Genomic DNA, 23,161 nt, shown 5'->3' on the forward strand with positions numbered 1-23,161 from the left:
GTAAGTGTTTACCTGACCCCGGTAATCGCCGGAATGACTTCTCAGCTCCACACGCGGGCTCGCAGGCTACGATACTGTGCAAGCGTTTCTCGCACGAAGTGTGTCTTTGGTATCCTCCTAGTCGAATTAGCTGCCCCAATGTCCCCTCGCCTCCACAAGTTTCCGCAAGTTCTCTGTGGAGCAGCCAACCACAGGGCCTTCATTTGCGCCTCTTTTGCAGGAGCATCGATTCGATACCTGTTTAGCTGGGCTAGTCCCCTCGAACTAACGAGTCAGGCTCCTCTCATGTCCATATTCTGCGGATCACCTGCTCACCTTGTAACTTGGCGAGAGATTGGTCCTATACTTACAGATGGCCAGGGTCGCCAGTTGCTTTCGAGTAGCCTCTAGTAAGATGTTCTGGCCAGATGATGACATGCCACAAGTGCTCCCAGAGCATATGTTGATAGAGCGTCTCGCAACAGCCGTCTATCTGCCCTATCAGGGCCATGGCTGGCAGCCAATATGCAGTCATTAAGCGTGACGAATTGCACGTTTGACCTTTGGTCCGAGACGCCCAGGGATTACAGCCCGCAAGGTACCTGGCCGTTAGATATGTTGACATAGCCGGCATCTACGCCCAAAAGAGTTGTATCGCCCCATAAATCCGGTAACTCTCGGGTGTGAGGCTTCTCACCTCACAGGATTTGCTAGGACTAACGGAAATGATGCGCCAGGCTCGCCGCATATCGGAGAGTCGCCCTAACTCACAGCACACATTGGCATGCAGCATAGCATTAGCACCGCCATGAACCGCTAAGTAGCGGCGCATTCTTTAGGGGCACGGTTTGGTAATGAGGCATGAACCAGGGCTAGGCGCACGTCGTCGGTGGGCGACCCCAGACCTTTTAAAGCCTTTAATCCGCGCGGCCGAGCTCGATTGCCTCGAATCTCCGATGATATCGTGGGCTACATCACGCAACAGGAAGCCACCCCTGTAATTCGGCATGTCGTGATTCGCAGCTTCGAATTGCGGTTTCGACATGGAGAGGCTAGTCCATCGCAATCACGATTGCGAGTTGCAGGCATCCTGAGCACTACTCCTGCATCGTGTCCTGCTAAGCCCCAGGCTTCAGTCGAAATTGAACTGGTCCACACAGAGGTCCACCTCATAGACTAGACTGCATCGATAAAGGATTCAATGCCTTCACCAGCATCGCGACTCTGACTCTGAACACTGCCGAGGCATCCCCACAGCTTTCTTACATTGCAAAGATGAAATCAGGTCAGCGTAGGAATGACTTCGAAAAGATTGAATGATAGATAACCATGATCGCCTAGATCAGTGAGATGGGCCGCGTATCAACGTTGATACAGATGGGGGAAGCCCCGCCTACCCGCCATGGAGGCCGAGTAGTTTGTCCCCGCCTCCGCAATTCCCTCCAACTTCCCCGATCCAAGGTGGTGAGACCTCCGTCCTTTCCCGGGGGTCGGCTTGAGGAAGACTGCTATTGGTTCCCGCAAGTGCCCAATCCCACAAGGGCTGAGACTGGAAAGGGAAATCCTGTGCCCCAGCCTGCCTGGCGATCTTACGATTCTCATAGCATGGCCGGCACGGGCGTCAACACCGAGAATAAGATGCCGCGATATCTCCAGGCTGTCTTAGAAACAATCAGCCACTTCAGCATTCACAAGGAAAAAGAAAGCCTGAAGATGATTATGTCTAGGCCCTTCCCGCCAGCGTGGAACGGACAACTACCCCAGATTTCACTTGCGCATGGTCTCGCCCGGGGGTCTGCCTCCTGACGAATTAACATCACGCCAGATCATGACTGACAACTGAATCAAAAAGCATCTGATTCGATCTGGGATTCTAGGACGGAATAGGTGAACTAGTCGGAGGTCTGTCCATCGCGTGGGAAGAGCCGTGGTCAAGTCCCGTTTTCTCCAAATTCTCAGCCCAGCCTTTCTCCGCATTTGGGGATCTTATTTCCATCACGGAGATGCCCTCCTATCAGCCACGAGAGGAAGATCTCGCTTGGCGTGTAGAATCATGAGATTCGAGTGATGTAGTCCATGACACTGTCTTGCTGATGTTATCGGCTTCAGCGACACCACTAGATATGGAATTACAACCCTATTACGTCCAAGGACAGGATTGGCCGTCCGGTTTCTGACACTGGTATTCAAAAGGGGTGTCGTAAGAGACTGCATGGTGTCGCAAAGTATATACTACATATAGACTAATTCCACGTGAGGAGTGAAGAGCATTTGTCCAGCACGGTCATGATGAACATCCATGACAGATCCATTATGCAGTGAAACTCTAGAATTATCCAAGTAAGCACCAGCAAGGATCGAGGTCGTTTCTTCTCAATGGGGAAAGGTTGTTGCAATATATGTTGGGACTGAATGGTTAGGTGCGTTTTGTGTCGCGGCTATCATCGCAAGCAATTTTGATAAGGTGGCCGAAGTTCGCCTAACTTCGGCCTCCTAAATATGGTGCCTTACCAGATTTCAAGTACCCACGATCGACAACATCAGTAGCGCTCTGAAAGCCGGAAGTAACTAGACAACTTCAAGCAGTTAACTCATCTCACAGGTGAAGAAGTTCAACGGTCGACTACTGTATACTTGCATCAAGGGGAGACCATAAGCTAAAATGTATGATAATCGAAGACGAGACGCAAGATGCATAGAATATTGGCATTATAGTATTGACTTGTGCAGGAGATAAGCTCCACTGTACGCATTAGGTATTTTCCATTCTTCTCCCTTGTCTTCTTTTGAAATCATCCCAACTATTTCCCTTGAAAGCAGCCGATGGCTATGTCCCTGGTATAATCACCACAATGAATCCTATATACTGGTATCCCCCCAAATCCATGCTATGCAGCATAACGAAATCTAAAGTCCCTCGTCATCAGATATGTACAAACGTGACCGTAAATGTAGCCTAATCCCCAATATTCCCATCCTTCGCCTAATACCCCCGTCGCTTAGACTGTGCCTTATAGTAGACGCTCAGCCTGTTGCCCGCGCCGCAATACTCGTTCGAGTTCGCCGCGCACGTCATGCTGCAATCCGACGGGGGCGCGTTCACCGAGCCGGCGCCGAAGGTGTTGCCGCAGTAGCACTCGCGTGCGTACTCGACGCCAAAGTAGTCAAAGCCGTCGCAGAAGCTCGCGCAGCTCTCGAGCGTCATGGTGTCGGCCGCATAGCTGACGCTGCTGAGCGCGCGGCCGGTGGTGGCTTCGGTCTGGCAGCCGTACCATGTCCAAGCGGTGCCGACGTTGCTTGGCTGCGTGGGGCCAGTGCTTGTCGATGCATTGTTGACATACAGCTCTAGTCGGTTACCCGCACCACAGTACTCAAGGGGATTGCCCGAGCATGTCATCGAACAATCGGCGAGAGGAGCAGCCGCAGATGAGCTGGACAGTGTGTTGCCACAGTAGCACTCCTGGCCGTACTCGGTACCGAAGTACTTGAAGTTGCTGCAGAAGGCGGCGCAGGACTCGAGCGTCATGGCTGTGTTGTTGGTATACGCGGCACCAGCCAGAGCACGCGAGCCAGTACCTTCTGTCCAGCACCCAACAAAGCTGTAGGGGCTGATAGTGGGCCGATGAGCCAGGGTCGTGACCGTGCTAGAGGAGGAAGATGTCTTAGTCGAGCTCACCGGCACCGAACTTGATGTTGTGGTTGGTGGCCGAGTGCTTGACGTAGATGAGATCACAGAGGATGTCGTCGAGCTCAGCTTGCTGGATGATGGGGCCGCGCTGCTGCTAGATATAAGAGTTGAGCTAGATGTTGTCGAGCTCGGCTTGCTCAACGAAGGAGCTACGCTGCTGCTGCTGCTTGTTATAGGAGCTGAGCTAGAGGTCGATGAGCTTATGCCCCGGGAACTGAGACCACCAGTGCTTGATGAAGACGAGACAGCAGCAACGGAATAGAGCTCAAGGCGGTTGCCTGCTCCGCAATACTGTAAGGGGCTGCCGGCACAAATCATGTTGCAATCGGCGACGGGAGCAGAGGCGCTTGAAGCAGCAAGAGTGTCGCCACAATAGCCTTGAATGCCGAAGTCAGTACTGAGTCAAATAGGTTAGGTGAAGGGACGGAAACATACATTCACGGCCATACTCGGTTCCGAAGTACTTGTAGGCCGAGCAGAACGCAGCACAAGACTCCAAGGTCATGGCATCATCCGCATACGTGCTCGCGGAAAGAGCTCGCACGCCTGTTCCCTCTGTCCAGCATCCGACGAAGGAATACTTTCCGATGATGGGCTTGATACCCAGTGTGCCTGTGGGAGCAGCGGATGTCGAGGTCGAAGTTGAAGAGGATACAATTGTGGATGTTGAGGTACCTACAGTTGACGAGACTGATGAAGAGATAGGCTTCGATGTTGACGAAGACGCAACGGTAGAAGATGTCGACGTAGCTAGAGTTGACGAAGACGCAACAGTTGAAGATGTCGAAGAGGGCAAGGAAGCCGTTGACGTGAGATATAGCTCAAGGCGATTGCCCGCGCCACAGTACTCGAGGGGATTGCCACCGCAGACCATATTGCAATCAGCCAAGGGTGCAGATGAACTACTGCTGGCGAGTGTGTTGCCGCAGTAGCATTCACGTCCATACTCGGTACCCCAGTATGCGAACCCGGTGCAGTTGCTCATGCAGGTTTCCAAAGTCATACCGTCATAGGCGAATGCAGCACCGGATAGAGCTCGTACGCCAGTTCCCTCAGTCCAGCAGGACACCAAGTTGTATCCTCCGATCTTCGACTTGTGCTCAAGCGTAGCGGTTGGAGCAATACTGCTAGTCGTTGTGACGGTGGCAAGAGTTGAAGATGGGATTACCGAGCTGACCGTAACAGATCCACAGGCGGCGCTTCCAGAGTAGGTGGCACAGGTACCAGCCAAATCGGAGGCGGCCTTGAATGAATCAGAGACAACATCGGTGCCGCTACCGCTTACAATATCCAGCTTGGCTAGAGAGCTCATGCCTCCAGTGATCGTGTAGCTAGTGCTATAGAAGGTGTAAGCACCTACACAGTTGCCCTTGGTCAGGGCGATGCTCGCGGTGTTGAGCTTGGGAGCCGCGATGCCCGTTCGTGCCGTTTTGTAGGTGACAGTCACGTTCACTGGCAGCGACGTGCGGTCGTTGCGAACCAAGGCCGAAACAGTGAGAGCGCCGGTTCCCTGAAGAAGACAACTCTGTGGCTTTTGGATGAAGACAGCATCAGATATCGGATAGGAGTTTCCATTGTTGTCATAAGTCTGGGTGGTGCCATCCGCAAGAGTGACGGTGACAGTGAACGATGAAATACCGGTTGCCGTTGGGATGCTGGTGGAGATTGGGAAGAACTCAAAGCTATCATCGAAACCCCGTGTCGTGCCAGTGACAATGGCTGTGGTACTGCAGCTTCCACCGCAACTGCTAGCGCCGTTCCGGTTCTTATAAGTCAACGTGACGGTCGAGATCGCTTGGGTCAATGTTGTCGTTCGAACACGAATGTAACCGGTCAGTAGCATTGTTGAGCCTCCAGTGTTCAAGGTGAGTTGCATATTGACAGGCTTGACGGTATATGGCGTGATAGCGGCAGACAGAGTAACGCCGGACGGGACAATGTCGATCATTCTTTGGAAAAGGGTGCCACAGGTACTCTTGAAGACAGCGGCATCTCTCAAGCCTTGCATTGTGGCATTGTTGTCAGAATTGAAGACAACAAAATCAGAGTTCTGCTTAAGGGCAACAGACGGCCCTACAACAAGAGGGTTCTTAGTCGTTCCATCGAGATACTCCGTGACAACGTTATTGTCAAAGGCTCCGGGAGTAGTGTCCAGGGCGGCTTCGTCATTTGTTGCAGAACCGGGGGGCACCAGAGCTGGAAACTCTGGGGAGTGAACTCCGCCCAGTGTGTGACCACAAGCGGTAAGCTGAATCATCTCTGTCTGAGTGAAACCCATTCGGGAAAACTGCGAGATGAAAATGCTGATAGCATTCTGTGGCTGGGGGACGCCCGGGCTACCCGCTGATGTTGCATCGATTCGTCCACCCTTGATGGGGATAATTGGTCCACCACAAGACCGTACCGACGCATATGTTCCCAGAGCAATTAGATCTGACATGCTACTCCTGGACGAGAGGTAGTTCGCGTAAGTTTGCAGAGTCGTGTTATGACCTGGTCCGGTATTCTCTCCATTGTTCAACTCGAACATCAAAGAACTATCGATGCCACCAAGGCCGAAGTATGGGTTGGCAGTTGCCATATCATGGAAGGCAACGCGAAGCCACTCAGCGGCATTCTGTCGACCCGGTCCTGATGCCTCCTTCGTACACGGGGTTACGTTATCGGCGAAGAGTCGAGCATTGAATCCGTACAACTGGTACATTATCTCCTCCAGTTCGTCCGTTGAGGCCGGCCATGTTACGTCTGAGACGACAGTCGCCGTCAGGGACAACAGGCCGGCGAGGAGAGAGAGGTTGGCGCGCATGATGTCTGATCTATCCACGCGTAACCACTGCCCAATACTAGAATTAAAACATTAAGAAAGCGTATATGAAAGGATATAAGAACGAATGTGGCGTCAGCTCGAGTAACCTCGAAGCTCGACTTTCGATAAAGAAGCCACCCAGTGGGGGGTTGTTTGCAGCGAGCGCAGTTGCAAGGCAAGAAGCGAGAAAAGGAAGCAGGAAAGATGAGGCTCCCCGGGAAGAGGGAGTATTACATAGCGTCGATATTACCTACCGCATTGCCGTCGTAGCCTTCGGCTTTGGAGTCGTACTGGGCAGCTCGTGCAGCTCCTCTCGGCATGGCCAGCAGAGTGAGAGGTGAGCCTGAGCCTGAGCACCCCTGGCCTGGACCCCTGTCCTTCGTATTCTTGCAGGGTTGGATGCATGGCGGTGGGGGAAATTGGGTCGAGGACGCCAAGGACTTGCCGAGGGATCTTGGGAATACGGCCCTTCTGAATGGCTAGGCCCAGGCGATAACCTCCAGCCGCATGGCCCTAAGAATACCCCTAATGCAAGAGAAGCGAATAAATAAAATTTTAGATTGCTCTAGCCATACTTTTCTGCCTGTCTCTTCGTGATCTCGCCGTAGCGCTTTATCACAGTTGAAAAGACGTTGAAGTGCGGGCGCGCTGACATTGTCTGTGTCGCGACTTCAAATAAGCAATCATAGATCTAATCCAGCGATAGCCATCTGGGAAGCTCACAGCGATGGAGATCAGTGTCTGTCAATTATGAGGTGGTAGAGAGTGTCGTGTGCTCGAGATGTTTGAGCCCTATTTCGGCAGCAAGCCCCGTTGGAGAAGACCCTTTCCGCTCGGAAGCCAGCACAACAGTCCCCCGCGCGTACTAGAAGCAGGGGTAGATTAAACCGCCATTTGTCGACCCGAGCTGACGGCGCAGGCCGCTTGAGCACTTTCGATCAGGCGATTTTAGCTGTGTGGATCACCAACGAGCCTATTTAGTTGTAGTTGGAGGTCCAGCCGACAATAAAGCTCCGCTGCAAGGCACTATCCGCTCTGTGGCAATGCTGAAAGGAGAATCGCATAGTAATAAGAGCTCGCTGGCAAGCGGTCCAAATGGAGCTCAGGCAACATCTCCGTGTTGTCGCCAGACGGTTCGCCATGATTCGAGAAAAGCATTGTTTTCCCCAGATTCTGTCACAAAAGCCACCCGTACGTAATACGAAATGATCTTATCATCGGGTCATCTGAGCGTCCTGCAAAGGTCAGCAAAATGCGCAAATTGCAGGGAAATCCAGGCGATGCTGGCTGGCGCCGTGGCGGCGTGCGGGCTTGCCATCGAAGCGGAACTATTGTTTTGCCAGGCGTGAACGCCCCTCCAAACCCAGGGGCTAGACAAACGACAAAACGGTATGGTTTGCTGGCCACTTGCGCGCTGAGTCAATAGTCAAGGACCTAGGCGTTGAGAAAGGCTGCTCCTGACTGGTCGCACACAGTCCAAGCGGATAAGGATGTGCGTTTACCTTGGACTGTGGCTCGTGTGGTAAGGCTTGCGCGCGCACAGGAGCTCGTGTTCACCGGCCAAGGTGCAGCCATCATGCCGTCTTATCCATCCGTATGCTCCCTCCTCCGCCAACACCACTGCCACTGCGCGCGGGACAGGAGCTCTTGCGTCCACAGGTGGAGGACTCCTACGCTGTGCTGACTGCGGCAAAAGCCGCATCACTAGTCGTCCTGCTCATGCCATGCAGAAAATGCTGACAACTGCATCGGCCTTGCTGCAGGTGTTATGTTGTTGCGAGGCTCCTTCTGCCTATCTTCCAATCAACATGGTCGCATATCGTCAGGTCGGCATTCAATAGTCGCGTTTTCATTGTCCAAAATAGCAATTGGACCGCCGTGGCAGACCATCGGAGTGGGCTGCACTTATGTTGCAATTAATCTTGCTGACGTGTGCCTGCCTTTCGATGAGAAGAAAACATGGTAGTAGTTCAACTGCATACGTCGTAAGGCTTACGGCAGCTCTTCAAAGACAGACCTGCCTCGATTCAGGCACTATCAAGGTGGATTACTCGCTAACCTGGATGTGTGGCTCAATCACGCCTCCCTATCAATGTTGCATCCCACCCGGACTAGCGAATGCAAGAGGGCCAGCCTCCCGGAGTCCCGGCAGTCCAATGCGGGAGATCTACGGGATGCGAAGTGCCAAGCCCGCATCCGAATACCTCGTCCGGACGACCGCCCTTCAAACGAAGGATCAAGTTAATGCTTTCTGTGCCGGCATCATTCTATCTCAAGAACAGTGCAAACTGAAGTTCATTATTCCAGTGGGAAGGCCTCAGGCACCCTTAAAAGTAGAATCGACGCGGCCAGTCAATCCGCCCTGGGAGAATCGAATCTTAGAACTAGGCCTTGAGTAGATATCTCCTTGTTGGTCCGAGTTGCACTTACACATTGAGAATCATGATGAAAAAAAGCCGATACTAGGCATTAAGAAGAGACTGGGTCCTTGCAAGAAAGATAAGCCATATTTTAGAGCAATGTTGTATTTAAGTCAAGGAAGGATTCAAAGTGATTAATGAGAATGATAGCCAAAAAAATATATCGTCAAATACACCCTAGCTGAGAATCGAACTCAGGGCTCGGCTTACAGTTTTGATGAGAGAGCCGCATGTTAACCATTACACCACTAGGATTTTGTTGCGCAGGAAGCTTCTTGTTTTTCTTTTCAGGAAGGGGAAGGAGGTTGATGTCGCTCGCTGTTGGGCGTGGCTACCCCTTTTGGTCGGTCAAGCCGTTTGCTGTTCCGAGACAGTTCTACAAGGCAGCATCACGTTTGAGCCCCCACACTCTAAACTCACTACCAACTACGAGTCACCGTTCATCTGTCGGTTTTGGGATGGCTGACAATAGCTGGCAGGCCTGATAAAAGGCAATTTTTAGTTCTAAGCAGTACTCATTGTTGAGACGCCACTTCTCACTTTGGTGGACATGGAGAAATCTTAAATTGAATGCGGTGACAATGGTACCCTCGCTAGCCCATCGAGAGACATGATATGACTGTCTCCTCATGGCGTCAAGCCGACTGGGTGAGAAAGATGGTTAGTAGAAATAGATATTGGCCGATATGGTTGGAATACATGACACAGTGATGCCACTCATGGAGTACAATTAGTTCAATTTTGAAACGAAATAGCGCCAGAAAAGGTAGTGGGTGTCTCTGGTCTCAAGCAACGATGGTGCTTTACCCGTTAATATACCAGCTGATGCCATCAACTCCACTTAGGCCTCAGCACGGATTGACTTAAGAGACATGCCTTTCTCAGAAACGGCGAGATCATATGTTGTTTTTGTTCAGATGTTATCATTTTGAATCTGGCATTCAGGCCGCTTGTAGCCTACCTTCCGAATTTCATCCCCCAAGAGACTTAAGACGCATTCTATAAACAGGAGCCAATACAGCTAGTATCGATTGTGATACTTGTTGCTTGCAATGTACGGTTTGTATGCCTTCTGATTCAAAATCCAGATAAATTGGCAGTAGGCACAGCTTTTCTACCGTAGCTAGAGTACAGCAAGCTTAAATAACCCCCAAAAGAGGCACTGGACTAAGGAAGTGTCTAAAATTTGCATCTCAAGGCCGGCATAGCACCGCACAAAGACCAGAAGAAATAACAGTCTGTTCAGTCGCTGAAGATCTGCCAGGTGTTGCGTTTCGGTGGATAGACAGTATACTGGGTCCAGAGAGAGACAGCAACTAAATATGCCATCGCTTTTGATATCCTGTGTCCCCTGCAGTTACGGTCATGGGAGTACCTCAATGCTGTCTACGAAATGATCGCTAAGTTGAAACCGACTCATCCCTTTACGCTGACTGAGCCAGGATCAAGTCAGCTGGCTCTTCGCGAAAGCCCCTGACTAGCAACGCCGTGGCTGAGATGGTCAAGGTCTCGGGTATCATAGGTGCTCGGTAACACATAGACGGACTGGGGAACCGAAATTTTTTTGGCACCTAAACACGCGGCAATATGAGAATACTCCAGAATGATCAAGTCATGGGGCACACTGCATAACCGGCAAGTCTAGAGTAAACCGCAGAGCAAATAGCGTGTCGCTCTAGAGGCCTCGATGGAGAGCTACCTGCGGAACCGACCGACCATCGTGCGCTAGTAGGACCGAGCGTGTGGTTCTGGCTTCAAGATCGAGATTGACCATCCCCGTGAGGATTGTTAAGGACACCAAGTGGAAGACAGTAAACATAAGCTTAGGGCCTATGGACGGGGTTGGTAATTGCCGAGGTATATACGAGCCACGGCGCTCATTGCGGCTCGGGTACATCACCAACATACAACATGGCCGGGCGGGAGATATTAGACAGCCTATCGATAAGTCTCGGGCGTTTCCCGGGACGGCAATTCGATCCAGAGGGGAATGTTCGCACGGCCATCCTATTGCTACAATTGTCCATGCCTGTGCGTTGGGCTCAGGTCGTCGCGGCTTGACGGGCCTGACCGGCAACATCTACGCCTGCTCTAACGGCGGCGTTACATATCAGCCTCATCGGAATTTAGGAATAGCATGTGTTGAAAATCGTCATCCAGTAGCTCATCAATGTGGTTCAATGCAGGCAGACAGGACAGGCTAAACCGAAGATATCATAGTGCCCGGACAGGAAGCTCCGGCGGGGCAAATCTGCAGGCAAGATACGGATGGGAATTTGAGTCGCCGATTGAACAATGATGACATGCTGGACAAGTGCTTGCCCATCATCTGACCGTTTTAGCAATCACGATGTGAGCAAGGGGGCAGTTAAGGACACCTGTTTGGCTCTTTCCCTTACCATTATGCGCTAGGTCTACATGGCTGCCGCTATACGCCAAAGCTACCCCACGATCCCACACTTAATTCTGAGTGGTGATCTCATCGGCCCCGCTTTCGTCATATCGCAGCTGGGAGGCGATAAAGAGTCTAGAATTCAATAAGCAACCCAAGCCGAGCCAAGCCTGCACAGCTCTCAGGGGAGATGCCTAGTGGCTGGAGAGGATGTCAATGATTGCGCAAGCCACTCCTGGAAAAGTGATCTGCTATCTAGGAGTTTGTGGCATGTGAAATGACCTCAAGTTTGGCTAAAAAGGCAATGAGCTTGGACAGCTTTGCACAGAGGCGGTCACTAGCAGAGTAGTGTGGGTTTTCCGCGCAATATTGCTAACATCCGGTCTCGTCGGGTGCAAACTGTTGCATGGCCAATGAAGCTTGCCCCCCTTTAACCTGGGCCGGCACAAGCCACAAGGTTGATTTGGAACTTCCATACTTCGTTTTAGACTGTGGCACGCGTGGGTAGATGCCTTCAAGCAAAGGTCTGGCCTTAGTTCTATGGGCCCACGGTAGGTCCTTCCCCTTGAGCTACGTTCTGAAGCTACGTCATCCATCGACCCGGGTCCTTTGTAAGTGAGCGCTTGCCCAATCACGAGCGCTAGGCCAGCGTGAAACCCGCGAAGGTACCTCCTGCCACCATCCGCGTGGGAGCTTAAGGCAATGACGTCGTTTGCTGTTTCCCTACCAGTAACTGCCTCGCCGTGAGCAAACGACACCTCCTGTCAGTGTGCCTGCCTGAATTAGATGGCTTGCCTACCTCATCCGAGCTACCAGCTGCATATATAAACCTCCAGTCCCCCAAGCCATCAACGAATTTTCCCTTCTCTCATCATCACACAATTCCTCAAGCCCTCAACCACAAAACAACTAAACAAATCTTCACCACAACCAACCCAAACAATCATCATGGATACCATCAAGCAGGCCGGCAACTACGTCTCTGACAAGGTTCAGAGTATGTTTTCCCCTCCGTCAAGCTCCCTCGTCACCACACCAGGCCGCTAACATTCTTCATCAGGTGCCACCCACGGTGCTTCCAAGGAGGCCAACAAGGAGACCGCTAAGGACTCCAACGCCCCCGTCGGCACTCGGTAAGATTTTGTTCACGACCTCTATTGTGACACGCATTGCTAACGATTTTTCTCAGCGCTGAGGCAGGCTACGACGCCCTCAAGGACAAGTCCAAGGAGCACTCCCACGACGCTCAGGCTGAGGCCAACAAGCAGGCTGCTACCCACTAAGCAGCTTGACACTTCAACACGTCTACAATAACTCAGGATCCCAACGCCATGGGTGTTCCGGACGATTTGCTTTGGTCGACGGATGGATTTTGAGCTGGACTGATGATGGACACAATACCCCCTTAACGTCCACAGTAGCTTAGAGCAATGGAAACATATTGCTAAACAATGTTTGCCTACTCCGTGAATTAGTGCTGTGCTGTGCATGAATTAGTGCTGTGCTGTGCATGATAAGTAAAGTCACATTCATCGCAACTAGAAGTAGAATGGTTGGTCGAATTGTCGCATTGGCGGCATTCTTTGCCTCACATTAACTGATTGATATCAATACGAATTCGACATTCTTATCAACAGCTCAGACATTGATTCCCGGTTTTCTACTTTTTTTTTATTCCCAAGTTGTTCAGCGCAAACTCCTAGAAGCATTGGAAGTAAACAGCCTGAGATGGATAACGCACAGACCCCATGTTAGTTGACATCGGGCAATTTCGAGCTATCCCCGCAACAACGCAGGTTAAAAGACAGGGGTCGATGAATGTCCAGAATGCGACAGGTTCGCATCCCGACTTTTCCCCCTTCCAAACACAAGTGAGTCCCTGTGATTGACTTTATACTCAGTTCATCGCGAACGACAAACTGACAATGGCGAATACCACGGTCTCCACGCTCCCTCCCGATCTGTTTGACCAGACTACCCTCATTTCTCTTGCTTCAACCGTCGCGATTCTCGCCGTCGCCTACGGAGCATCACTCAAGGCTCTGTCTTCTTCGACCTCGGGAAGCTTGCGTTTCCTTTTCATTTGGCATGCATTCGACGCATTAACCCACTTCATCCTCGAAGGCAGCTTCCTCTACCACTGCTTCTTCTCGTGGCTGCCCGTGGGCGAGGTGACGCTCAAGGAGCTGCAGGACCAGAAGTACTACAATACTCCGCACGGCTTCTTAGGCCACTCAGACCGCATTTACGGTTCCCAAGCAGGCGGTGAAAACCCCTTTGCGCAGCTATGGATGGTTTACGCGAGAGCGGACAAGCGCTGGGCAGGCGTTGATCTTGTAAGTCTGACGTACTACGAATGGTGACACCCGCGACGGAAAGCTTACGCAACTTGTGTACAGGGCGTCGTCAGCCTCGAGCTACTCACAGTTTTTATCATCGGGCCCTTGGCGTGCCTTGTGTGCTACGATATTGCGAAGAAAAACCCTCGCGCGAACATCGTCATGACGATGATTGCAACGGCCGAGCTATACGGTGGATTCATGACGTTCTGCCCTGAGTGGCTTACGGGCAACCAATATCTCGATACGAGCAACTTTATGTACAAATGGGTGTACCTGATCTTCTTCAACGTACTCTGGGTGTTCATCCCCATATATGCCCTCTATGTCGCCTCTGGCGAGATCATGGATGCCTTCAAGGTCAAGAGCGCAGGTCAGAAGAGCAAGAAGACGAAATAGATGGACTGGACAAGGTCAAGCAACAGCTGCGGATTGTCTCACGTTGCCAGTCAACTTACCTAAACGGTAGCACGTTGCGGGAGCGAATTTTTTGTTCTTGATGGTTCATTTTCAAGCCTATCGATGATTGCTTGGTGCAGCGGACACTCAAGCTATTCTTTGGTGGAATAGATCTTCCTCTTGTCGTCTGCGGCATAAATGATTCCAACAATCTAGTGGAAAGCCTGTGGACTTGATACAGCATATAGGTTCTAATGTAATATTCTAGGTCCTCGTGTACTCTCACTGACTCCATACCGCTGTGTCCTCATCACCTTCACAGCTGCGCTGCTCTAACACGTTGAAATTCGCATTTTCTGCGCTTACCGCAGCCACCTGACCCCAATGCTGTTAGCCCAATCCCAAACAGAGCCAATGCGGCCTCCTTCATCTACACAAAACAGCTACGACAATGTTTCCATGACTTTTGTTGAGCTTAATTAAAGGCCTATATCTTGATAAACATTTAGGTGTCATCTTGTTCAGCCACGGAGGCGTGCGCAAAGTGCGAAACGAAACAGGGTTTCTTGAAACGCAGTTGTGGCTAAGCCCTTGGCCTATTGCATCGCGAACATCTATGGAGAGGTGTAGAACGGGAAACACGGAGCACATTTGCGCAGTAAAGGCAATATGAATATAACGTCAAATATCGTGAAGAATGTCAAGGGTGCGTTTACAAGGGAGGATCAAGATTGGAGGGAGGTGGCTGAAGGAGGGGTTTGCTTGGGTGGCCATCCTAGTTTACCTGCGAGGCGTGATGCGCTGCTCGACGTTCTAGGATAGTGACAATAAGACAAAACAAATATAACGAGAGAAGTCCCATCACTAGATACCGGTTAATGAAGGAAGGAGATTTCATCGGTCTCGAGTGATCTGTCTCTAGGGGTATGTCCTCCGAAGATGCTCAGAACAGGATTGGCTATCTATATGGCGAGATGATCAACACTGAAATGGCTTCGATGCTTCTTGCAATAGCCACGGAGGTGACTTTTCAGATGAATTAAGTCTTTGGCGGCGATAAAAAAAAAACAGCAAGGCAAGCGATTATGAAACCTAGACCTCCTGTCTAGTATTAAGCGTCATCATCAGGGCAGACAAGTCGGGTATTTTCTGGTGTTCTTTGACAGCGGAAGTGTTTGATATAGATTGACTACGGAAACTAAAAGACGGTTGACCATGGTGCTGGATACATCCGAGACGCCGAGCGGGGAGTTTGGAAGGTCAACTCACGCAGAGCTCGCATCTCTTGGATATTCTAGCGTACCGTTGCGGAGTGGCCCACCTGTCCCCGGAACGGAAAGGATGTGCTTCCAATTGAAATGGGACATAACGAGATGAAGAGGTCGCTCGCGTTCATGCTCAGCGATGGTCAGGCATGGATATTGGATGAAGCTGCTCGGATGGATGGACGACGAAGTGGGATGGAAGGGCAGCACCATCAGGGTTGGGAACCGGACAAGATATCGCTTCTAGCTTAGCCTGCTTCCATGGCAAGACATGTCCTAGGAAAGTTTAAATGACAAATACTTCTCAGGCTCGAATGTGGCTGTCAAGGACCTCCCTTCTTATCTCGGAAAGATCTTCTTCCTGCATTACCGTGCTGTGGAGGGTGAGCTTGAGTGGGGCAGCCTGCGCTCGCATCCATTACGCTCGCGAGGGGTTTACCTTGGACATTATTCCAGGATGTAATGTCCATCTAGTGCATATGACAAGAGGCAGATTAGCAAGAAAAATTTAATGGATAAGGGCTGTGAAAGCAATTGTTAGAGTGAAAGGTGGAAGCGGAGTTAGGATATGTCTAGTAGATTTGAGTTGAGAGATGTTCCTACGTACTACTCGCATGGCCATAAATTTGGTCTTGTAGGTTCGTCAGCGAGTGTGATCTTCCATGACTTGTTCTCGAAATAGTACGGCTATTCCCATCGGGCCTTTGAAGCGACCGTTGGCCTCGACCGCCCGCTTCTTGTTCCCTTGAAGCTCGATAGATCATGGATTGTTGCTCGTGTCTACAAGGACCCCTGCACCGGCTGAGCGAAAATCGCCCGCGCGATACAGACCTTGCGTCAGGAGTGCAGATTATTTTGAAGGGACGAACTTGGTGGTGCAGGGGTTGCCAATCCAGACCCTGCTGATAGAATAGAGAGGGAGCCTATCATTACCTCAACCAGAAGATAATGTGGTGAGTAAAATTCTGTAGCAACTTCAAGATAGAACTTTGTTTGCCCAGTAGCGAAGTCATGGGGACTGTTTCACATAATGTCTTGGTGCAGATTACGTATCCATGCTGAAGGTCATAGAGCTGTAGTCGAAACATCCTCGTAGCATGGTCATAGTTGCACAGAGGGGCAACATAGTGTGCAGTTCTACAAGAAGAAGCAGGCTCAGAAGCCATTGGAACGGTATCGGAGTTTTCTTCATTCAAAGGGATTATCTCGAGCTCTGCCCATGCCGCTCTGTCTTGAATAGCATGATCAAGCCTGAAGGACGGCTCATGATCGCCAACTGCCTGAATAAAAAGACGGCAGAGGGATGTAGGATGAAGCAAAAACATCATCATGATATCTGGACCTGCAAACCGGTACCATTGGAATGAGTGTTAACACGGAAGAGGTGTGCAGGCGGACATCCCGCCACCAGTGTGAGTGAGAGACTGCAGGGTTCCAAGGTTGGCTTGATTGATGTCTGGCATTGCACGGTGGGTTTGAGATGCGGCAGGGGATAGTTGCCGCTAAGCCGTGATGGGCAAGGTGCGGCTGTCTTGACTGCTCAAATTCAACGTCCACCCAGTTTCTGGCAGGGGCTTAGCGAGCGGGACGAAACCCAGGCGTGTTACAAGATTGCCTCAACCTCATCTCCTCGACAATGCCCCCCCAAAATTTTGCTTAATCCACCTAGAGTGCCGGATCAATGCCATTCCAGTCTGTAGTCAGCATCTCATGCCCTCGCAGCACTTCTCACTCGTGTCACTTCGCCCATTGTTCCTCTGCTGAGCGACCAATGGCGGACGTACCGGCCGAGCGTTCGCCAAGGACCTCACTATGCCTTCACCCTAGAGACCCTCGACGTATCTGGCATGGGCCTCATGATTGTAGATTTGATGCCGCTCTATGACCATCCAGGTGTCCTCCACCACAGACCACTGGTGATGTGCAGGCCATTGGCCAATGAGGACGCCACTGCTTCATCTGGCCTCCCTTTGGCCTGCTACCCTGCTAGTTCTCCGCTTACAATCTACCATTATCGACGCCCAGGTCCTGCAGGCCCTGATGATTCGGGCCCTGGACCCAGGCCGGCTTTCAGATGTCCGCGCGGGGGCCGCCCGTCCCAAGTGGCCATCGACGGATGGACCAGGATCATGTAGCTCTCTTGCTTGCCTCTCGTCTCATGGAATCCTTGCCATTGGCCTCTTTTTCTGGAATGGTCTTGCAATCTGGTGTGGATACTTTCTCGTGCAACCCACCCCATCTTGCCGTTACCTCCCTCGTTTCTATCTTGTAGTACAGGCTCGTTCCCAGTGCTAGGCTCAGGGACTGTTTCGTCTGGTCCGTGGTTCGCCATTGTGGGTGTAGTGCCTCCATCCTTGTCTGCCGACCTAGCCTAGTTGCTAGACATACTCTCTTCTTCCTTCCTTCCTGCACCTACGCTCTCTTTCTTCCATCCCTCATTGACGAAGGTGTCACGAAATCGCCACGAGCTGTTTAGATGACTTAGCCAACAAACCAAGAGCACCGCTTGGCTCATCGCCATCGCTCGTCTCGTCGAACGTTAACCAATGACAGAGGAGTTGGGAGACTACACGATGAGCAGCTTTGGAGGGTTCGGTGCGACGGAGCCTGAGGGCCAGTCGTGGTCGCCAGCAAATGGAACAACCGGGGTGTACCAAGCCGGTTCGAACTCGACGACTTCGGCGATGTTCTTCAACGAGCTCAGATTTGCGGCGGCGAAGTCGATCAGGACGTCAACAATAATACTGGCGACCTTCAATGCGATTGCCGCATTCGCGACGGCTCTGGGGATTCTATATCAATGTTACTCATCCAAGAGGAGGAATAGCAGGAACTTTTCTTTCAAGTAAGATTTACGCATCCGTCGAGAAGGTATCATTTGGCCATATCTATTGACACAATACAGACGAAATGGGTTTTCTTTCGTACAGACAGCTGAGGTGTTCCCTCTCATGCTGTCTTTGGGTATTACCGTCCAAGGCATCATATTTGCCGTTGCACAGTCAACAGGCCTGGATAACCTGCTGAGCAGGGGATGCACTTTAGTTTCTCAATTCATGCTCCCAGGTATGATACATCGGTTCTTCAGGTGGCAGTAGTAACTAATAGTACGTGAAGGAATGTTTATAGTTCCCTACATCCAGCTGGTCTTCGGTGTCGAGGTAGCTTTACGGGGCATGCGCAGCAAGCCGTTCGCTCCGAGAGGCAAGTGGGATGTCAGCATATGCATGGCCATTGTTGGCATGTGCTTGCTCGCGAACTTTCTCGTTGCGGATTTCATTCGAACGAATGACTTTTGCTTCGCCTCTTTATTCTTCTTCGTTAGGAAGTATGCCGTTGGCATCTTCGGAGTCTTGGCTGGCATCACGTCAGTCTTGATTCTTTGCGTGGTATATATCTTCATCAGACTCAGTCGAAGCACTAAAGTCGACTCTACGGAACGAGTCGCTGCATCCCGGATGGTCTATTACCTCGCTCTTGCAATCATTTCTAACGTAAGTCCTGCTCCTGCTTTTGATTGGTGATCATCACTAACCAGTGTAGTCATTCATGATTCCGTTCTTTTTCTTTGTTTCTTTTCTCAACGAACCCGCCGGCGGTTCGCAGGCTCTGAACCTGTCTATGATTGCTTCAGTTGTCGCGAATGTGTCCGGATTGATGACCGGTGGTCTTCATTTATTCCTTCGTTCGAAAACACTCTCTACAATCGGCCCGAAGGACAAAATTGGCGAATATGAACGCCAGAAGCTCAAACATCAGATCAGGGTCCGCGGCCCCAGCGATCCGGATTTTCGCGGCCACATGATGCAACCAGTGTCAACACCACCGCTTCAAAGGACAGACAGTACTGATACATTGATCGAGCGCGAGAAGGAGGGAGATGCTGTATTGGAGTCTCCGTCTAGTATCTACAGCATCATTTCCCGACCGAATCCACTCCGATCAAATGCAGTGTATCCAGTTGCAGGTCTACCTAGATCACCGTCGCCGGTGCAGATGTCGGCTATCACGTCTCCTAGCCATGCTCGGAAACAGTCGTATTCGATCTTCCCCAGCAGCTCAGCAGCTTCTATGAAATCTATGACACTGCTACCAGCGACTACTTACTCGCCAAGTGCAGTAAAACCATCTCGAGATACCCTGAAACCTCCACCTTCAGTGAAGACATTGATGAGTCGACATAGAAGGGACTCGTCGATGGCTTCTTCGGCGACTGTGCAAATTGGTCTCCGACTCTCTTCGGTGGAGGATATGCCACCGATGAATCCAAAATTCAATGACAGTCAGACTCACCTTCTGGATTGTCCGAAGGAAAAGGCGAAGCTCGATTCCCGCCCCAGCCCGTTGGCGCAAGCCGAGACTGCTTCTGTATCCGAAGATGACTATCTTCCAGACGAGTCTCCGCGACGGAGCCCTGTCAAGGATGCGAGAATGAAGACCCTTCCTCCAGTACCGACGAATATCACGGCTGAGATGGAAAAAGAGGATGACTTCAAATTGAGCCCTACAGTATACAGTCCTCGCAGCCCGACAAAAGCTAAGCTGCCTAGCCCCAGGGGTGTCGGGTTTAGTGTCCCGCAAAGATCAAATAGCGCCGGCCCTCCGAGAAGTCCACCACCAGCTCGACGTCGGGCTAACACAGAAACCTCGGTACCACCGACTGACAAGGGCGACTGGATATAAGCCAGCTCACCATCAACCTTGTGCGCTGTGCGTGATAGCATTTTGTGGTGTTTGAGATTTGGGACATTAGACGCTTGCGCTCCTCTCCTCACAAAAGGGAGCCTTGCAATTTGAGGCACGATTTGAGGCGTTTGGATATCAAAGGGGAGTTGGCGTTGAGGAAGAGTGGACACTCATTACATTTTACATACACCTGCCATCAGGCACACTTTTCGTTTCTTTGGTCTACCCGGGGGCTGTACTGATGTACTGAATGCATTCGCGGCGTCGAGACACACTCACTGTGCAGATGAACGTCTGGCCTCTGAGCATTTACTAAGGAGTTTTTTTTCCTTCGTCAACAACGGGGAATGTGTACGTGGTTTCCGAGGGGAGATGGCACGGCTGAGGCTGAAAAAGCTATGTATGGATGGAACGATCGGAGGTCAACAAGACCACTATGTAGCAAGGAATATATGACTTCTCACCCCGGCATTGCTTGTCTCTCGAGGCTGAATTTGAGGTGATTGCTTTAGTAACATTTGACTTTCTGATGTTTCAAATACTGATATGCTTAGAGCAATTTGTCCAATTGAATTCTGTGCACATGTTTCATTTCTTCTTGGCCTGTTCTGCAGCGAACACTTGGTCCTCCCACTTCTCCCACCCAGCTTGGCAGAGATCCTCTCCCACAACCAAGTCGCGGACTCTGAACCATCGCGCAACGGGTTGGTCAACTGCCCAAGCAAGGAGGCCAACTTGCCTTGCCACAGCGGTGATTACAAACCACGCGACGGCGGTCAAGGCTCCTGCCAGACTTCCGACCATCACCTGCTTGCCGGTGTGATAGCATAGATAAACCCTGCTCCAAGCCACAAGACCTGCGAGCACAAGTGCCACGAGGCTGGCAGCTGCTCTCTCGAGCATTGACCATGGCCGATGTGCGTATCTCTCCACGTCCGCAGCCGTCACCCACTGACCATTGCCCTTCACAACGCCGGCTCCACCACCGTTGTCCCTCCTACGAAATCGATGGGTCTTGGCACTAGGTCGGTGGCGCACCAGCAAGAAGAGGGTGAGAGACACGGCCCAGAAGGCGACGAACTGAGCGTGGCTGCTCGGCATGCCATATCCCTTGCCTGTGATCTGGATTTTCGGTGGGCGCTCCTCCTTGATGATACGCTTCAGTATGAAATTGACAGCTTCGCAGCCCAGCTGGCCAGCGAACATGAGGGCGACCTCGGCTTCGCGTGATGACCATATCAGCGTGGCGTAGACTATGCAGAGGGCCTGTGGCACAAGGGCCAGCCAGGCACAGAGGAAGGAGATCGGATCGTTAGGGTCCTGCAAATGTAAAGAGTCGTATTAGCAAATAACAGGCTCTATTTGTGGATTCGGAAAGGTTGACGCGTATGGAGTGAGGCTCAGGTACATGAAAATCAACCAACAAGGCCCGGGCAGAGGTGCGAAAAAAAAAATAAGAGCAGAGTGGAGGGAGGCCTTACATAGTAGACATGTGTAAGAGACAGGGACGCCAAAGGAGTGATGTCGTCCGCCATGACTCCTTGCCTTCTTGTTCTTCGGGACAGACTCAGTTCTTATTTCACGAATTCATATCTTGGTGTGCGTGGAAGCTCGTTCCCAGACGGACATCCAGGGAGTTTTTGGGTTCCCAGCTTTTGTGAATGGAGACAGAGGACGTCACTGTCTCGAATGGCCTAAAACAGAGCTATGGGGTGTGGCAGGTGTGGCGGTGCAGTGGACCTACCTCCAGCATTAGCAGACGCCACACGACAAATTAGTTCCTCCTCAATCTTGTCCATGGCGCTGGATCCTATGCGGCTCCTGGCCCCCAAGCATCCAACTTTAACTAAGCAAGATGGACTGATGTCAAGATAAGCTCATTTTGGTGCTTGAATTTCATAGGGTATCTCTAATCAGACTCAGACTCGCTCGGCTCTTGCTGACCTTCCGCATTCCCTTCTTGCATTTGATTGCCGGCAGCCTGAGCATGCTTTTTCTCTTTGTCCTTCTGTCGCCGTTTAAGTTTCTTTTCTCTGTTGAGCCTCTTTTTCTTCTCCTTCAGATGTTCCTCCTTTGACATTTTCTGTTTCTCTGCAGCAGCTTGCTGCTCTTTCTTAGCCTTGTCCTTAGTTCTTAGCAACACTCTCCGCTTCTTCCCAGGCCGCTTTCTCTTCCTCAATTGCTCTTCCTCCTGAACGGGCAAAGTAGTAAGGCTGTCTGAGCTGCCTCTAGAAAGTGTGCGTGTTTTGCTTTTCGATAAAGTAATTTTCTTGACCCGCCATGGGACCTCCAGTCCCCATGCCCTTGTCTTAGACATAGCATAAATGTCCTCCGCCGTAATGGCTGCTGAAGAGTAACTGGCTCGTTGTTCTGGAGTGAGTTCGCCCGCGAGATAGAAGCTTGCAGGTCTGTTGGGAACAACAAGGCCTCCTTCCTGGTTCTGAAGGGCACTGTCTTCATCGTGCTCGAGGACGACCTTCTGCGGCCCAGTCTTGGCTGTCGAAAAGAGTCGGAACTCAAACTCTTCTTCCTGCTCCTCAATGGGGTCTGCAGCATGCGATGCAGCCGCTATCGAGTCGTCTCCAGCTTCCCTCTCTGACATAGGCTCAGCAAAGTCTACTGCGAAGAGACTTGATAACTGCGCATTGAGCTTTGCGCGCATCGCTTCATCTTCCACTGCATCATTTGAAAGGCCCTCGTCGTCAGAAGCTGAGTCGTAGAGAGTATCCCTCCTCACCCTATGATTTTTCGTTTAGCCATGATAACACAGCACCGCGTGCAGAGGGGCGCCGTCTCACCTTTTCGCATCTGGAAGCTCGAACATGATAGATATCTAGCACTTTCCTATCCGGTGTAGAAGTGCCGAGCGCCAACCAGCCCCCTGAGCAGGTATGGAAGCCACGTCTAGTCCGGCAGATGGCGATATCAAGAATGAGGTGGTATCGGTCGAACCCAAAAAGGTAGCTATTAAGAATTTGGGGGGGACCAAATCTAGCGGGGCAGGCGGAGCCGGCAACCTGGCCGCACAACACCTGGGGACCAGCTGGCAGCTTCGGTACAAGTCAAGGCCTCAGGTCTAGCCCCCAAATACTACACTTAGCTGCTGACGATCACTGATTTGGGTGCCATTGTGCAATGCCGATTGCAACAGTAACTCCCCTGATTCCCGTCTCCCGTTCCGTTCATT

At 51.3% G+C, this 23,161-nt stretch overlaps 4 protein-coding genes across 4 annotated transcripts; 2 read left to right on the forward strand and 2 right to left on the reverse strand.

Moving 5' to 3' along the window:
* Positions 1-2,962: 2,962 nt before the first annotated feature.
* On the reverse strand, positions 2,963-6,732 carry UCRPA7_3067 (putative wsc domain containing protein; the record flags this gene model as incomplete). The annotated part of the gene is made up of 6 exons (XM_007915540.1): positions 2,963-3,558; positions 3,656-3,761; positions 3,923-4,044; positions 4,103-4,279; positions 4,673-6,510; positions 6,728-6,732. The coding sequence occupies 6 exons, from the start codon at positions 6,730-6,732 to the stop codon at positions 2,963-2,965; spliced, it is 2,844 nt and encodes a 947-aa protein (XP_007913731.1).
* A 5,501-nt stretch (positions 6,733-12,233) lies between these two features.
* On the forward strand, positions 12,234-12,568 carry UCRPA7_3068 (putative glucose-repressible protein; the record flags this gene model as incomplete). The annotated part of the gene is made up of 3 exons (XM_007915623.1): positions 12,234-12,282; positions 12,346-12,418; positions 12,475-12,568. The coding sequence occupies 3 exons, from the start codon at positions 12,234-12,236 to the stop codon at positions 12,566-12,568; spliced, it is 216 nt and encodes a 71-aa protein (XP_007913814.1).
* A 642-nt stretch (positions 12,569-13,210) lies between these two features.
* On the forward strand, positions 13,211-14,023 carry UCRPA7_3069 (putative emopamil binding protein; the record flags this gene model as incomplete). Its single annotated transcript, XM_007915607.1, has 2 exons — positions 13,211-13,621; positions 13,685-14,023. 2 exons carry the CDS (start codon positions 13,211-13,213, stop codon positions 14,021-14,023), a joined length of 750 nt encoding a protein of 249 aa, XP_007913798.1.
* A 6,539-nt stretch (positions 14,024-20,562) lies between these two features.
* UCRPA7_3070 (putative dolichyl pyrophosphate phosphatase protein) lies at positions 20,563-21,963 on the reverse strand (the record flags this gene model as incomplete). Its single annotated transcript, XM_007915651.1, has 2 exons — positions 20,563-21,294; positions 21,919-21,963. The coding sequence occupies 2 exons, from the start codon at positions 21,961-21,963 to the stop codon at positions 20,563-20,565; spliced, it is 777 nt and encodes a 258-aa protein (XP_007913842.1).
* Positions 21,964-23,161: the final 1,198 nt, after the last annotated feature.

The sequence above is a fragment of the Phaeoacremonium minimum genome (genome assembly GCF_000392275.1).
Source record: "Phaeoacremonium minimum UCRPA7 unplaced genomic scaffold PA7_03_scaffold_222, whole genome shotgun sequence".
Classification (NCBI taxonomy): Eukaryota; Fungi; Ascomycota; class Sordariomycetes; order Togniniales; family Togniniaceae; genus Phaeoacremonium; species Phaeoacremonium minimum.